The sequence below is a fragment of the Antechinus flavipes genome, chromosome 2 (genome assembly GCF_016432865.1).
Source record: "Antechinus flavipes isolate AdamAnt ecotype Samford, QLD, Australia chromosome 2, AdamAnt_v2, whole genome shotgun sequence".
NCBI lineage: Eukaryota > Metazoa > Chordata > Mammalia > Dasyuromorphia > Dasyuridae > Antechinus > Antechinus flavipes.
This window is the reverse complement of record NC_067399.1, coordinates 44,646,228-44,661,440: the sequence shown is the minus strand read 5'-3', so window position 1 is coordinate 44,661,440 and position 15,213 is coordinate 44,646,228. Positions and strand designations below refer to the sequence as shown.

The 15,213-nt window shown below is 37.2% G+C and overlaps 1 protein-coding gene across 1 annotated transcript in view; it reads left to right on the top strand.

Moving 5' to 3' along the window:
* PHLPP2 (PH domain and leucine rich repeat protein phosphatase 2) overlaps positions 1–14,502 on the top strand; it is a 92,449-nt gene extending 77,947 nt beyond the window's left edge. The window contains exons 16-19 of the mRNA XM_051974680.1: positions 4,069–4,179; positions 5,120–5,314; positions 6,381–6,612; positions 9,754–14,502. Coding sequence (XP_051830640.1) covers positions 4,069–4,179; positions 5,120–5,314; positions 6,381–6,612; positions 9,754–10,908 — 1,693 coding nt within the window. The 3' untranslated portion in view covers positions 10,909–14,502. The remainder of the gene's footprint in view (positions 1–4,068; positions 4,180–5,119; positions 5,315–6,380; positions 6,613–9,753) is intronic.
* Positions 14,503–15,213: the final 711 nt, after the last annotated feature.

Genomic DNA, 15,213 nt, shown 5'->3' with positions numbered 1-15,213 from the left:
TTGATGTAAAGGAGGACGTCTCTCTTTTCAGTTATTGCTTTTGGAAAGCCATTGAAGGAAGTACTGTTTCAGAGGGATTAAGTAGTCTCAGGAAAATCTTATCCAAGAAGAGGCTGAAATTAAGTACCAGTTGTTTTATTAGCTTAAGGAAAATGTTAGCCCTGGGTTATATATTTTATCATCTTGTAAAATTTTTCTTGTTCAGTATTCTTCATAAGTTACTTCAGAATTATTTTGTTTGGGAGACATGTCCAAGGTTGTGATGAGACTCCATCAGTTTGGTAATTTTTCAGTTTCCTACAACATAGAAAACAGTGTTTCCCCAAGGGTGATAAGTGAGGAAGAAGCAAACAGTGCACAACAGTAAATCAATTAAAAAAAAACAGTTAGCCATTTTTGATTGACTAAAACATATAGAGGACATAAGATCCCACTGAGCTTCTGTTTTTGGATTGTGAAAAAAAAAGTTCATAGCGCAAAATGTCACTTTCCCCATAAGGGTCTCCCATCTATATATCAAAATTATTAAAGATTCCTTAAAATAGATAGCAATGAAAGTAATCTTGCTCAAATGACCCTGTCTTGAGTGTTATTCTTGGCCCTAAGCATGTAATTAGGCTTTATGGCACAATAAAGAACATAGAGCCTTTGGACATTGAAATCTGAACAGAGGTAGGCTGAATGCACAAAGGCCCACTTTTGGGTTAATCCTTTATATCCAGTATTGAGAAGGAAATACTGTATTTTGGACTTGGTATGGTTTTTATAATATATAGGCTACAGCTGTTTTATCAGTTTGGGTATATTCTCTGTATTGGGAACTTAGAGGGCTACATCTGTCACTATATGGCATAGCAGATTTTGGTGACATTAATGATAGAGTCATGGCTTCCTTAGAGAAAGAATGGTGATGATAAAAGAAGGACATATAGGATTCTGAGAGCCAGGGTGACCCAACCTTGAGCCTTTTATTAATAATAACCCAGGCATTTCAACTTCATGGGATGAAACTCCTAGCAGGATAGGTTGACAGTAAATCTTCCTTTCTTCCTTCCTTCCTGTTTCTATATTCTTTCAGAAGAAAGGAACATACTGGAAAATAGTATGAAAACAAGAAAAATTGCAAAAAGAATAGTTGAAAAAGGGTGATGAGGCCCTTACACAACATATAATCTATAGGATTTGATGTTTAGAGAGACCAATTTTTTTTGCGTTAGGGAATCAGGGCTCTGGGGCCCACTGAAACCCAAATCTCTGTTAGCTTCAATTTCCTAATCTATAAAAGTGGAATAATAACACCACCTTGGGTTGTTGGGAAGATTAAATGAGAAAATAGTTATAAAGCACTTAATTAGCACAGTGCCTGGCACATAGTAAGTAGCAAATAAACATTGGTGGTAGTGGTTGTTAGTTATAATTGAAATCACTTTGGAAATGAGGCACAATGCAAAGGGGAAATCCATAGGATAAGCCCTATGAGGCAGCAGCAGAAAGGCAGTAGAGGAGAATTTTTAGAATGAAAACTTTGATAGCATGAAAAATACAGAGAAAATAGAGATAGCAGTAGAAGTTATGAATTGGAGAATGGGAGTCTAGAGGAAACAGGAAAAGATGGATAATGAAAAAAGTGAAAGAAATCTTTTTTGGAGAAGGGTACCAAAAAAATTTTTTTTTTAAACTGAGGCAGAGGACTAGCTAATGGTGAGGAAAGAAAAGGGGAATATCAGACAAAAAGAGGGCCTCAGGAGTGAGGGAAAGAGTCAGTGGGAACAGGGCCACCTGAAAAGAAAGATTAAAGTAACTGAGGAAACATAATACTGTATTTACAGCAGAAGGAAATTGAAACTGAAAAGCTTTTTCACAAACAACATTAATGTAGATAAGAAGGGAAGGAAGAAAAATAATAAGAGAATAAGAAGAAATTATTTTTAGAAAAAGGTACAGGAGTGGTAGTTAATTGGTATAATGGATAAAGTATCAGTCCTGAAGTCAGGAGGACCCTGAGTTCAAATCAGATACTTTATAGCTGTGTGACTGTGGGTCAAGTCATTTAACCCTAATTGCCTGCTATCCTGTCACACACACTTCCCCTTCTTTATCCTCCCTCCCTCTTTAAGGGAAAAAAAAAAGTGCAGGAAATGAAATTTTTAAAAACTACAAATTAAGTTGAAAGAGCAATAGAGATTTTTACTGGACTATTAAACTGAGAAGAAAAAAAAAGAAGGGAATAATTTAAGGCTTAAGAGTGAAAAAGAGCCAGTGGAAATTGGGTTACCTTTAAAGTAATTAGCATAAAATAACTAAAGAGAAATAGTATATTTATGGGGAAAAGGAAGGGAGAATCCTAATTAAGGGGGGGGAAAGTGTTAGATCAAATGGAGAAGAAAGTATACTTGATTCTAGAAAACTTGAAGTGTGAAGATTGAACAATTTCAGAAAACAAAACTTCAGTCTGTCACATGAAACACGCCTAGAAAAGTAAAACACACAAAATGCTACCCATCAGATGAATGCCCAAAGCAGATTTGAAGGTATGCTTTGAAAAGACTTAAGTAAAAGAGAATTTCTGTCTTCAAGGGCCGTAAATGAAAAAGGAATTGTACTGTTTCTATTAAGCCCCAGAGAGAAGAAAAAGGGCCAACAAATGGAGATTGCTCTGTCAAATGTGGGCCCTGTGTCGGGAGAAACTTCTGGCAGTGAAAGTCTCCCAAAATGGGACAGGCTGCCTCAGAAGAGATGGATACATAATAGGGTTATGCTGGAGGGATACTGAAATGTGGGGACTTTGCAATTCAGATCCTCCCAGCAAAATAAACTCCAAATACCAATTTAAGTTTAATTCATTGTATTAGGATATTGTCGTATTGGTTTGTTTGAAATTTTTTTGAATTGTTTTGTTTAAAAATTGTTTGAAATAAGTGGACTGATAGCTAAAGCTTAGAAATTTCTTTGTTGTAAGAGTTTGGAGAAGCAAAATCTCCTTGTTTCCTCTTTTCAGATCTATGGAGTCATTTTTTAACGAATTTCCAACTTAAGGCTTGTCTTTAAGGTATATCTGCATCTGTTGATGGCTTTAGGTTCCAACAGATTGGCAGCAACAATGATGAGCACAATTGCACTTTTTCTCTTGACATTGCCATCCCCTTCTAGGTCCTCAAATTTTTTAAATAGGGGGCCAGTTCACTGTCTGTCAAACTGTTTGAGGGCTGGACTATAGTAAAAACAAAAACTTTGTTTTGTGGGCCTTTAAATAAAGAAACTTCATAGCCCTGGGTGAAGGGGATAATCGTCCTCAGTTGCCACATCTGGCCCGCAGGCTGTAGTTTGAGGACCCCTGGTTTAGGCTCTCATCACCACCACTTAAGAGTGTTGCATCTTGTCTTCCCCATTAGATTGTGAGCTTTTACCTTCGTTTGTAACCCTCACAGGTGGAAAGGAAGGGAATAAATATTTAATAAAGCACCTATTTTGTTTAAAAAATAAATGCTTCACAGATATTCTCATTTGATCTCAGCAGTTTAACACATAGTAAGGGCGTAGGAAATACTTGTTGAGTTATACGCGATAATAATTACAACAGACATTTTCATAGAGCGCTAATATTTGCAATGAACTTATTCTAGCTTCATACTTGTACTATAAAGTAAGCATTCTAGTTGTTTTTATCCTATTTTATAGTGGAGATATTTTGTAAACTCCTAGAAGTTCTGATAGGCCCAGAGTCAGAGGCAGGATACTTGTAATGTAACATAATGAAGTTGACTGGTATCTTTTTTTAAGAAGTTCGCTTTTCTTCTAGAAACACTGGCAAGTTTAAAGAAATAAAAGGGGGCAGCTCGATGGTTCAGTAGAGAGAGCACCAGCCCTGGAGTCTGGGGGCTCAAGTAGAAATCCAGTTTCAGACACTTAATACTTTATAGTTAGTTGTATGACCCTGGGCAAGTCACTTAACTTAACCCCAATTGTCTTGCAAAAAGAAAAGAAAACCCCCCCCTTTAAAAAAAAAAAAAAGGCCAAGAAAATGAAATGTTGTATTAGTGCCTCACAGTAATTTAACCTTTTTTACAGTCATATTACCACCCTGAAAATTGATCAGAAAACCCTGCTAACAGCTGATTCTGCAGGTGCATCAACCTTCTGGAGTCATGGGCTTGCCGAGATGGCTGGTCAGAGGAATAAGTGAGTACTTTAATTTGCATCAGAACTTTCCTTGGTGCTTACCCAGAATAGCTTTTCTGTGCTATTTAAATATCATTTTTACTTTATTTTATTTTATCTTTTTTTTAAACTAAAGCTTTTTATTTTCAAAATATATGTATGGATAATTTTTCAGCATCGACCCTTGCAAAACCTTGTGTTCCAAATTCCCTCCCCTTTTCTCCATCTCCTATATAGTATAGAAACAATATATGTTAAGCATGGTAAAAAATATATGTTAAATCCAATATATGCATACATATTTATACAGTTATCTTGCTGCACAAAAAAAATCAGATCACAGAGGAAAAAAATAAAGAAAACAAAATGCAAGCAAACAACAAAAGAAGTGAAAATGCTATGTTATAATCCACATTCAGTTCCTACAGTCCTCTCTCTGGGAGTAGATGGCTTTCTTTATCACAAGATCATTGGAACTGGCCTCAGTAATCTCATTTTTGAACAGAGCCGTGCCCATCAGAATTGATCATCGTATAATCTTATTGTTTCCGTATACATTTATTTTTTAATGTTTTATTTTTCCCCAATTACATGTAAAAACAATTTCAAACTTTTTTTAAAAAAAGTTTTTAGTTTCAAATTCTGTTCCTTCCTTCCTCCCTTCTCTCCTTGAGATGATAATCTGTTAAAGATTATATGTAATTATAAACATCATTTTTAAGCAGATCCTGTAGTTACCCATTAAATTAAAAAAATTCCCTTTTTCCTTTCAAACTTGATAGCAATATCCTATCTATTGATTTTCATTTGTAGTTTTGTCATTCTTCTACCTTTTATCCCCCTAAGTGCCTACCCTTTCCTTCCTCCCAAATGATTATTAACTTGAATTTCTAAAAACTGTCCACTTAGAAGATAATAACAATGGTTTGTTATTTGATTTCTCTGCTCCCTGCTGTTGTAGACTCTGTGTGTCTGCTTTGGCTGTGGATAACTTTGCTGAAGGTGTGGAAGCTGTATACGGCATGTTTGATGGAGACCGGAATGAGGAGCTCCCCCGCCTCTTACAGTGTACCATGGCTGATGTGCTTTCGGAAGAGGTGCAGCAGTCAGCAGTTGACACAGTTTTCATGGCTAACACCTTTTTGGTATCTCACAGGTAATCAAATTACAAACTCACCCTTCTAGTCTTTGAAAAACATGTCTCTCAGGGGCTGGAGAATGACTAGACTGAAGGGAGAACCCTTATTAGCTAAGCTTTCTCTTCCCTCACTCCCCTGAGGTAGGCCATGAGAGGTTTGATTCATTGAGAAGGGAGCAAGTTGTCGGATCCATAAGCTAACCATATACTGAATTCTGTCTTCGTGGGCCCTGATCTCTCCTTTCCTTAGCTTGACTGACTGATCTATATCTGTCTCTGATGGAAAATTAGGGGCTTACCTAGACAGTCTAGGGTTCCAGCTGTATGAAGTCTGTGATGAAGGTTTCGGTAGCCCAGTGGCAAATGTTTAATCACGACACTCTCATCATCCAGCCCCAGGCATTTTCTTTGGCTATCCCCCAGGCCTGGAATGTTCTTCCTTTGTTTCCCTGGCTTCTTTCAGAACCTAACTCAAATCTCACCTCCTATAACAAGCCTTTCCAGATTCTCTTTGATGGTGGAACCTTCCTTCTAGTTATCCTCTGCCATTGATTTTACATATAGCTTGTTTGTAAAGTTATCTGTCTTTTGTCTCCCCATTATATTCTGAACTCCTTACTGGTAAGGACCTTCTTTTGGCTCCTTTTATATCTCCAGAGCTTATGCCTGATACATAGTTGGTGCTTAATGAATGCTTCTTTATTGATGAGGCAGAACAACTCCACCAAAGGAAGAAATGTCCCTTATTCCCCATTCTTTTTCTTAGACATTTAACTTGGAGGATGTTAGGATAATAATGATGGCCAATATCTTTTTAACACATTAAAGTTTCCCAAAGTCTTTTCTCACAATAATCTTGTAAGGGAGGAAGAGTTAGGTTCTTACTAGCTACACCCCATTACCACCTTTAACCAGTGTCTTTCAAGGGTGAAGGCCAAGTCTGGATCAGGAGCACATACTAGGGGAGAGCATAGCGATTACTTGTCTTCCTCTTGGTGAATATTGAGACTTGAAGCAATGACAGAAAATCTGCAAAGCTAATTTTAAAGTACTCCCATTTTATTTTACTTCTCTTTCAAAACAGAAAGTTAGGAATGGCTGGCCAGAAACTAGGCTCCTCTGCCCTCCTCTGTTACATCCACCATGATACTGCTGATCCTACAAGTAGCTTCACTCTGACAGTGGCCAATGTGGGCACGTGCCAGGCAGTCCTGTGCCGGAATGGACAACCCTTGCCCCTCTCCAAAGTCTTCAGCCTAGAACATTGCCCAGAGGAGCTACAGCGGGTGAAAGAACAAAAAGCCATCATAACTGAGGTTGGTGTGGCTGTTTCTAGCCCTTCCTGGTGGGGGGGGGGGGTCAGCTCCGGGACAGCTAGAGTTTAATTTCTGACATTTCATCAATTCCTGTGTCATTAGAGCTCCATGAAAGGGACCAGAAAAGAGTCTTTAATATTTCTGTTCTTGATGACAGTTTCTATATAAGAAGATGTTCTATTCAAAAACAAGCTATTAATCAACTCCCAAAGGAAAAATCCCCAGGACCAGATGGATTTACGTATGACTTCTACCAAACATTTAAAGAACAGTTAACTCCAATGCTATATAAACTATTTGAAAAAATAGGGATTGAAGTAGTCCTACCAAATTCCTTTTATGACACAGACATGGTACTGAAACATAAACCAGGTAGGTTGAAAACAGAGAAAGAAAATTATAGGCCAATCTCCCTAATGAATATTGATACAAAAATCTTAAATAAAGTATTAGCAAAAAGACTACAGAAAATCATCCCCAGGATAATACACCATGACCAAGTAGGATTTATACCAGGAATGCAGGGCTGGTTCAATATTAGGAAAACTATTAACATAATTGACTATATCAATAACCAAGTTAACAAAAACCATATGATCATCTCAATAGATGCAGAAAAAGCATTTGATAAAATCCAATACCCATTCCTATTAAAAACACTAGAGAGTATAGAAATAAATGAACTTTTCCTTTAAATAGTCAGTAGCATCTTTTAAAACTATTTGTAAGCATCATATGTAATGGTGATAAACTGGAACTATTCCCAATAAAATCAGGAGTGAAACAAGGTTGCCCACTATCACCATTACTAATTCAATATTGTATTAGAAATGCTAGTTCGGCAATAAGAGATGAGAAAGAGATTAAAGGAATTTGCGTAGGTAATGAGGTAAGGAAACCAAATTATCACTCTTTGCAGATGAGATTCTACTAAAAGCTATTAGAAATAATCCACACCTTTAGCAAAGTTGCAGGATACAAAATAAATCCAAATAAATCCTCAGCATTTTTATACATCACTAACAAATGTCAATAGCAAGAGATACAAAGAGAAGTTCCATTTAAAATAACTGTCAAAGATGTTCTAATGCTGTCAGATAGGATCCTTTAGGTAACAGATAGTATGAACAGTAAAAAAGAGAGATTCATTGGAAATTAGAAGAACCAGGCTTCTTTCTACACTTAATGACATTTCTTTCCACATATGACTTCACATTCAGAAAACAAAAACAAACTAACATAAGTTTCTCCCTTGATAGATTTGATTACCAGGTTCATTGGTGTGTTCTTCCTGACAAGATGCTCAAGAAAGGGTAGAGACTTGTTGTTTGATGTTCCCTGATCTGAGTTGCAAAACTGTGATTTGTTTTTCTTATTTTATACTGTTTAATCTAGTAAATTATTATTTTATTTTGTTTTGTTTTTGCTGAGGCAATTGGGGTTAAGTGATTTGCCCAGGGTCACACAGACAAAAAGTATTAAGTGTCTGAATCAGATTTGAACTCAGGTCCTCTTGTCTTCAGGGCTGGCACTATATCCACTGTACCACCTGGCTACCGTAGGAAATTGTTTTTTAAAAAACTTGAGGCATTAGTTGCCAGTATCCTTAATATTTTTTTTAGCTCAATATTTTCATTTCTTTTTTTCCAAAGAGCCTGGTTTGTGGATATCTAGAATCCAGTAGCATAGACATATATAATGGGCATAACCAATTATATTTATTACTAATCCACTGTATGAAACACCTTGTGTAATCTTTATATGCAGTTTGATTGTTTTCCAAAAGTATTTTTTCAGACACAGTAAGAATGTCTGCAATACCGTAACACTTACACTGAAATTATAGCAAATGAATCTTTGGAATCACAGAGTCACCCTAACTCTAACCTCATAACTATGTAGTCTAGCCCTCTCATTTTATAGAAGTCTGAAAAAATAAATTGATTTTCTAGCACAGAGATGGTAGTAATAAAGGAGCCAAGATTGAGATTCAGGTCCTTTGATCCCATAATTAGCAATCTTGTATATTGCATTATAATCTTTACATACACATAAGCAAACTTCACCCAGCACCAGGGAGGACATAAGGAAGTAGTCCTGAGACAGGAGTCCAGGATTTCTGGTCTGAATTACTCACTGACTCTTAAGTTCCAGGTCAGGACTTCCTTTTTTGTTAACTGATTGCATGATGGGAAGGCAGTTTTTGAATAGATAGCACAGTGCAGTGTCAGGAGTCATACTGGTTGAGAACCAAAACATTGCTGACCTGCTCAGAACTATAATGGTAGAAGGGTAGAATACTATAATGGCCTCCAGGTTAGGTCTTTTAGGCCCCGTTGAACCCTGGATCTGTAAAGATAAGTAAAAAGAGGGGGCTTTGACAGTGGATTTATTTGAAGAACTAGTGGACAAAATTTTACATTTAAGTAGTAAAATTCCCTTTTAAGTTTCCATTGATCTCTTGTTTTCTCATGGGAAAGAAGTATTTTGACTTTTAATAGTTAATAAAAGACTTTAAAAGTTAATTCAATATTTTAAAGCATTTTGAGTGGACTTTAGAATTTCTTTAAGGTTGAATTTTAGAACAAATAATTTATAACTTTTTGTTTAGCTACATGGGTTCTAATTTTCCATAGTTCATTCTTTTGTGTTGGGATTTCGGTAGATAGTTTTTATTTTTTTTCTCACTTTAAATTTCTTTGTCTAGTTTCCTAAATAGTTAAGTCTTTTCTTAGATCTCTTCAATTAGGTCCCAATTTCCTTTCTAATGAAAGGCCATTGGCAATAATTCATTGGATTCTGAACCTCTCTTAGAACACTAGTGATAAGGAAAAATGGTGTGACTTGTGCTGGTGGTTTTTCTCTAATCCAGAAGTTTCATTAGGTAGAAAAGCAATGAAGTCTTTTGCCCAAAGGCTGAGTACTTTGGAAATGTCAGGGCCAAAAACTTTTGTTATTGCAACTGACTATTTAGAATGAGAACAATAAAGTATTTTTGACTATAATCTTTCTTTTTTTTTAGCTCTGGCACAGGTAAGAACTCTCAAGTCTTTGTTTTCTTCTTAAGCAGTAGAACATAAGTAAATGTCAAGAACCCAAGGTTTATTGCATATTGTTTAAACTAACTCTATTGATCTTTAGGACAACAAAGTGAATGGAGTAACATGCTGTACGCGGATGTTGGGCTGTACATACCTTTACCCTTGGATCCTTCCAAAGCCCCATATATGCTCCCTTCCACTTACAGTCCAAGATGAGCTGCTGATCTTGGGAAACAAAGCGCTGTGGGAACGCCTGTCTTACCTGGAAGCTGTTAGCGCAATACGGCACGTCCACGATCCATTAGCAGCTGCCAAGAAGTTGTGCACGTTGGCACAAAGTTATGGTTGTCAGGACAACGTTGGCGCCATGGTAGTCTGCCTGAATGTGGGGGAGGATGGCTGTACTTGTGAGATTAATGGCCTCAGTCTCCCAGGGCCCGGGGGCTTTGCCTCAACTGCCACCCTCAAAGATGCCCCGAAGCCCACCACCCCTTCCTCAAGTAGCGGCATCGCCTCAGAGTTCAGCAGTGAGATGTCCACGTCAGAAGTGAGCAGCGAAGTGGGCTCCACAGCTTCTGACGAACACGCTGCCAGTAGCCTGGATGCCAGCCTGCTGCCAAGGCCAGAACGACGTTGCAGCCTCCATCCTGTGCCCATCTCAGGGGCATTTCAACGCCAACCGTCTTGTGCCACTTTTTCAAGTAACCAGTCTGACAATGGCCTGGACAGTGATGATGACCAACCAGTTGAAGGGGTCATAATAAATGGCAGTAGGGTAGAGGTAGAAGTAGATATCCACTGCTGTAAAGGGAAGGGTCTTGAGGCTTCTCCTCCTGCTCTTGAGGAAATTTCTCTGACTCAGGGTCCTGAGGAAGACTCTGGAGGATTGATCTTTAGGTTCCGGAGACAAAACAGTGTGAACTGTGGAACACTTCTTCCATTAAGCAGGGAATTACAGAAATCTCCATCTACTTCTTGCCTCTATGGGAAAAAACTCTCCAATGGCTCTATTGTGCCCCTAGAAGACAGCTTAAACCTTATCGAAGTGGCAACTGAAGCACCCAAGAAAAAAACGGGGTACTTTTGTGCTCCCACTCAGCTGGAGCCAGAGGATCAGCTTATTATACCTCATGATTTGGAAGAGGAAGTAAAAGAACAACTGAAACAGCCCCAGGATACCCGGGGTGGTGCAAACTCAGAGCCCTGGGAGGAGGATCGAGTGGACCATCCAGAAGAATTTGACACTGCTCTATAACTCCAGAAGGAGCTCCACGATCCAAAAAGGGGTTGGATTCTTGTGGCCAATTGTCCTTCTCAACAAGTTTGGTCATCTCTCTATAAATGAACAGCAAGGAAGCACTTGGAGAAGGAAAATGAGAGTGGCCAAGTTTACTTAGAGTGAACTAGTAACTACCATCAGTGTTGGATTTCACATTTAATTGTCATTCATTGGGATTCTCTGAGAAGGAGGAGGAAGAGATCCGACTCAGTCCTGCCACCTGCCATTAATCCCTTCTCTCCTAGGTTAATTTTGAGAACTTGCCTATCTGTGCAGGAAGGGGATTTATTTCTGCAGAAGTAGTAACTGAAGATTGCTTCTCTTCATGATCACTGTTGAAGAATCTCTGACTGAATAGTCAGCTTGTCAAGTGTCAGAGCTCAGCCTAAATGATAAGATGTGATAAGTCATGTAGCTATGGAAATGAAACTCACTGGGAATGCAGAGCCAATCATACAATTGATTTATGTATGTACTTTAATGATAGCACTTTTCAATGACTGAAATTTATTTTTGAATCTGCACTCGAGCCAATCTTCTTAGAGACAATCCACCACCTTGGTCCTTTCAGTGAGGGACAGCAAGGGGTTGGTGCCTCTCCTAAGGGTATCAAGGAAGGGTTAGAGGGGAGAGAGATGGGGGAGATTTCAGAGTTCTCTTGATAGGGATGTGAATTTTTAAAATGTAAAAATGGGAGTGAAGACAGAAGCTACCAGAAACTCCTGGTCATGATGAGGGGATCCACTTCAGATCTCTTGACAGAAATGGGAAGGGACTAAAAATTTCCCTGCAGATGAGAAGGGAATGATCTGGAGACTATGCTAATTCTATAAAATGTTGTGAGGAGTTGACAGTTTTCATCTCCTAGTAGGGCCAGGGACTAACTCCTATCCCGGTGACTTTGAGCTATTGTATGTTTCAGAACAAAATGAGAACACAAGGATAGACCTCACATTTTAGAAATTCTTTTCTCCCTTTAGTAGAGGAAGATCATTTTTCCTGAAACAACAGATTTTAATCCTTAAAATCTGTTTTTTTATAGGCCTTTGACTCTTAATGTTGCAGTGATGGACTATGTTACCCTTTAAAAATCAGTCTTATTATACCATATATGCTCTCAATGAGTGTTGGACTCATTTACTGCTATATGACTCTTATATTAGAAACATTTTCATGCAAACAGGAAAACACTGTTTTCTGTACTTTTTTGCACATCACTTCTCATTCTGTGTGGCTCTGTCAAAATACATTTCCTTGCACATTCTGTTTAATTGCCTTTATAATTTGAAGATTCACAAGTAGATAGGAAGACTAATTTTAAATTTTTCTTCCAAAACTTTGACATTGCCTCACCTAATCAAATTGGAAATGTAATTTGGATTTGTTGAGTATTTGCACAGTCCAAGAAGAAAACAGGGTGGAACAATTTGGCATTTGCTTTATTAGTAGGAACATAAGGATTGAATATTGGTTTGCCAAATAATTTTTAAAAGCAGCTTAATTTATGCTTTGGGCTTGTTGTTTGAAGCAATAACAGCAAACCAGTTGACCAGATGATCAGCTCACTAATGAGTCCATGGGTATCGATTGTCTACAAGTTTTACCTGTACACATGAATGTATGACGCTCATGTTTCCTTTTAAGGAGGATCTTGTTAACTGCTTAATGACCATTTAATATTAATCTTTTCAGGAGTCCAAATTTGAGTTCTTGTACTATTAGGAAAATTTAGGTTTATCTGTCAAATTGTTGCTTTGCTACTGAAGAACTTGAAATTTCAAATCTTTGATCTCATTAAATCCTTTCTTAGTAAGGGACTGCAGGGGCACATTCAGGATTTGAGGTTCACTAAAAAAAGGGGGGGTGAATTATTTTGTGGCAGTAGCATTCTCTCAGGGAGATAAGAACGCAGACTAGGGAGGGGGCCAAGATGGGATAGTAATGCTGAGCCTTGCCCTCCAGAACCGCAAGAATACATCCTCTATTAAACAAGGCTGATTTGTAAAGTTATCACATGGAAATCATGGCTCCGCTCAGAATTCTCCTTAGCTTATATTAATTTCTTTCATTTTTTTCCCCATCCTGCTTGTTTTAATAACTACTAGTTTTGGTATAACTTGGTGTATTGGTTCTATCATTTTGACTTGTAAGCTCAGAATTTCGAAGTTATAAATGTTCCTATATGGAATATAAATTTATTATCTTTTTAAAGCAAATTTCATATTAGATTTTAAAAAATTCTAAATTTGGATAGAGGGAAGAATGATTCTCTTATTCAACAATTCTGGAGGAGATAAGTAAAAGACTGCTTCCTTAAAAAATCAAGCAGCTTCCTCTCTATCAGAATAGGAAAAGTAGACTTTTGACCCAAAAGATGATGTTTAGGAAATTGCAGTATCTGAGAATCAGGCTATCAGTGTTTCAGGAAATCTATCTAGCCCCATACCTCTAGCAGTATCTAATGTCTCTTATGTGTGAGGAATTGTGTGTACCCCTAGATTCCCCTTGTAGAATATTCTCTTCGTGATTCTGTCTTCTTTGTAAACTGTATATCTGCCATCTCTGTATAGCAGAACAGATTAACTGAAGTTCTGAAAACATAAGATGACTATTTCTGGGGCCTTGAAGCAGCAGTGTGATTCCTGCGACATGAAAATGTACAAATCTTAGGAATCATGGTATTTAATCAAAATGCATTTGGGAAATACATTATATTTTAAATACAGTACTATTCTAGTCACCTACTCACCACTCCAGACAAATGAGGGCTTTATTAGACTACTGTCAAGCATACATGTGCAATAAGATGATGTCTTCCTTGTGTGTAAAAGATAGAGCAGATGTGAGCAGCTTGATTATTATTGGGTACTATGATAATAGTTTGTTTGCAGTTGCTGCTGTTTTCCAGGAGATGGGTCTAGTTAGTATTAGCCAACCTACTGAGTGTTGAATGATTATTTTATTTTTATGTAGAACTTCCAACAAAATCAAGTACTTACAAGCCACTGGCTTACCATCTTTTTCTATTCACTAATATCCAATGAAAAACCTCCATGAGGAAGCAAGTGACAAATAATATATATAACAGTGACTCAACAGCCTCCAAGCCATTCAGTAATGCCTGAAACAGTCTAGACAGTATGTGACTTGTCTCACATTTCACCTCATTCTGGGTAAAGCCGTTCGGATTCCCCAAAACACAGAGGTGGCTGCCCTATGAGAAAATACCTTCTGGCTTAGGAAAAAGAGCCTGCATATAGTAAGTCTTGCTGTGATCATTCAACCACACATAAGTTCCTTGTGCTCTAGACTATATGCCCTTCTCCTGGATTTTGTAGGATTTTCTCTCACTTTTGCCAATGGATACCGTCCAGGCAGTGAGTCCACATCTTACAGTTTTGTGCAATCGTTGTCCTATGATAGTCTTAAGACTCATTATAATGTATTTTTGATATTTTTGAAATGTGTTAAATTTTTTAATTCAATAACATGAGCCAGAGCATGTTTCAGCAAATCTATTGTTTGTAATAATGATGATGATGATGATAATAAATAAATAAATATAATATATTTTGGTGCTTTTATTTTAAAGTGGAATGCTTATTATTTTAAAAAATACTTGCATGTGATGTCATTTTGGTTTATTATATAGAGAAATTGATTTAGTTTCAAATAGATTCTCAAGACTTTTCCTTGTTTCCTGTTTTAGGAAGGTGAACTAGAAGCTTAAGGGATAGGGAAAGCTTATCCCACATAAATCTTATTATGATTTACATATAAGTTGAGATCAGAATATTTTTAGTCATTTTTTCTCATAATATGACAAAAAGGTCTTTATTTTCATTAATAGTATACGTTGTATATATCCTTGACACTTCAAGGACATGATCATTTTTATTAAGTGAATTAGAAGACTAAATACTCAGTTTTCTAGTCAATGAAATTGTTTGTGAAAATTCATGAATGAATGAAAAAATTCATTTTTTTCAATCAGGAAATGTTTACCTCCTCTTCTTTCTCCCTCCTCGAAATGAGAAAGAAAAACAAAATCCTTGTTACAAATACATAGTGGTTAGCAAAATGAATTTCTGTCTTGGCCATGTCCAAAGAAAAATATGTCCCATTCGGTACTCTTTTAAGTCCTTCACCCCTGTATCAGAAAGTTGGTAGCATGTTTCATTATTAATCCTCTGCAATTGTGGTTGGTTATTGCCACTGAGTTCTCAATTCTTTGAGATTTGTTTGCCCTTACAGTATTGTTGTCATTTGTATAAGTTTTTC